We start from the raw sequence: 2,448 nt of genomic DNA, 5'->3' as shown, positions 1-2,448 counted from the left end.
ATCTGTGTATCTATCTGTCTGTCTATCTGTCTATCTATCTATCAGTCTATCTATATATCTGTCTATCTATCTATCTATTTATCTATCTATCTCTCTATCTGTCTATCTATCTATCAGTCTATCTATCTATATATCTATCTATCTGTCTGTCTGTTTGTCTATCTATCTAGCTAGCTAGTTATATATATATTTACATAGATAGATAGATAGGTAGATAGATGCCAACACACACACACACACACACACACACACACACACACACACACACACACACACACACACACACACACACACACACACACACACACACACAAATACACACATATACACACACGCACAAACACACACAGACATACACACACACACACACACGAAGACACACACACACACACACAAATACACACACATACACATAAGCACAAACAAACACACACACACACACACACACACACACACATACACAGACACATACACACCCACACTAAGATACACACACACACACACACACATACACACAAGCATAAACACACAGACATACATACATATAAATGTGTATGTGTGTGTGTGTGTATGTATGTGTGTGTGTGCCTTAAATGAAAGAAAGAATAAAAAGCCCACGACACGAAGAACAACAGATCCTAAAAAAACGAAAAAAAACGAAAAAAACACGACATGAAGACCAACAGATCCTGAAAAAAGCAATAAAAAAAAGAAAAAAAAAAAAAAAAAAAGGAAAAAAAAAATTACGACCGCCCCCGCCCACTCCATCCAGAACAACAACAGAATCCCCAGCGCGCCCTTCCCACGCCCGCGCTCACTTACTTGACAAACATGTAGACGCCCGTGGGTTCGATGGCGCGCGCGATTCCTTTCCATGATTTAATGATGTTGAACTTTTGCTTGGCGGTGAGGGGGAGGCGGGGGTCGGGGGGCGGGGGCTCAGGGATGTCCGGCAATCCTTCGGGGTCATCTTTATTCTTGGAGGATTTGGTGATCTGGCAACCCATCGGCGAGGCAGGCGGCGAGGTTAGGCGGAGGAAGTTCCCGCGCTTTTTTTTGAAAAGTTCCCGCGCTTTTTTGAACTGTTTTTTTTGTTTTGTTTGTTTTCCCGCGCTTTTTTTTGAAAAGTTCCCGCGCTTTTTTGAACTGTTTTTTTGTTTTGTTTTTGTTTTTGTTTTTTTTTGGGGGGGGGTTGGGGTTATGTGATTTTTTTGGGGGGGAACTTTTTTGGATTTGTTTGTTTAACTATTTCTCTGTTTCTTTTCTGTTTGTTTGTTTGTTTCTTTAACTGTTTCTGTTTTATTCCTGTTTTTTTTTTATATTTTCCTTCTTTAACTATTTCTGCGTTTATCCTTTTGTTTTGTTTCTCGTTTTTAACTATATTATTTCCTATTTTTCATTTTTTTTTCTTTATCTCTCTTATTCTATTTTAATGGACGGTATGAGTTTGTGGATAATTTTCTTCTTGTATATTTCTCTTTCTTATTTTCTCTATTTTCGGTTTATTTTTGCATCTATTTCTTTCTAGAATTATTCAGTGATTACGAAAATTTTCCTCTTTTTCTCTCGCGTTTGTTTTGTATTTCTAATCATTAACACTAGGACATTTCACCTGTATTTAAAAAAAAAATAAATGAATAAATTTAGGGATTACTTAATAAAGAAAAAAATGCACCACAAACATAAAAAAATATTGACTTCTGAATATAAACAATCCTCAAAACAGCGAAATAATAACAATAATAATAACCAAATTAGAAATCAAAACGGACCGGGAAAATAAAGCGGTTTCACATTTTCTATGAAGACGACCGACAGAAAACGGAGCGACACGTGCACCCGCTCTCACCGCCGCTGAAAGACTGACGGCCTACGCTGGCTCTCGCATACACACCGCGCGGTTTATGGCACAACTGGCACCTGTGCCTCCGGTTCGGCGAGGGAGAAGACGAAGAAGATGAGGAAATAGGAGGAAAAGGAGGAGGAAGAGGAGGAGGGAGAGCGGTAGGATAGGAAGAGGAGGAGGTGATGGACCGGTTCGGCGAGGGAGAAGACGAAGAAGATGAGGAAATAGGAGGAGAGGGAGGAGGAAGAGGAGGAGGGAGAACGGTGGAATAGGAAGAGGAGGAGGTGATGGACCGTTGGAGAGGAGAAGGGAAGAAGATGAGGAAATAGGAGGAGAGGGAGGAGGAAGAGGAGGAGGGAGAACGGTGGAATAGGAAGAGGAGGAGGTGAAGTACCGGTTCTACGAGGGAGAAGACGAGGAAGAGGAGAAGGAAGAGGAAGAGGAGGAGGGAGAACAGTGGAATAGGAAGAGGAGGAAGTGATGGACCGTGGTTCGGCGAGGGAGAAGACGAAGAAGATGAGAAGGAGTAGAGGGAGGAGGAAGAGGAGGAGGGAGAACGGTGGAATAGGAAGAGGAGGAGGTGAAGTACCGGTTCGGCGAGG

General features: G+C 41.7%; 1 protein-coding gene across 2 annotated transcripts in view; it reads right to left on the bottom strand.

Moving 5' to 3' along the window:
- LOC113813528 (neuroglobin-like) overlaps window positions 1–1,906 on the bottom strand; it is a 282,557-nt gene extending 280,651 nt beyond the window's left edge. The window contains exons 1-2 of one of the 2 annotated variants that reach the window (XM_070117713.1): window positions 1,773–1,906; window positions 823–1,612 (exon numbers count right to left, since the gene is read on the bottom strand). In XM_070117713.1, coding sequence (XP_069973814.1) covers window positions 823–1,007 — 185 coding nt within the window. In that variant the 5' untranslated portion in view covers window positions 1,008–1,612; window positions 1,773–1,906. The remainder of the gene's footprint in view (window positions 1–822; window positions 1,613–1,772) is intronic. The other variant, XM_070117714.1, reaches the window with a different exon arrangement.
- Window positions 1,907–2,448: the final 542 nt, after the last annotated feature.

Source organism: Penaeus vannamei, chromosome 41, assembly GCF_042767895.1.
Source record: "Penaeus vannamei isolate JL-2024 chromosome 41, ASM4276789v1, whole genome shotgun sequence".
NCBI classification, from domain to species: Eukaryota; Metazoa; Arthropoda; class Malacostraca; order Decapoda; family Penaeidae; genus Penaeus; species Penaeus vannamei.
This window is presented reverse-complemented; position numbering and strand designations above follow the sequence as displayed.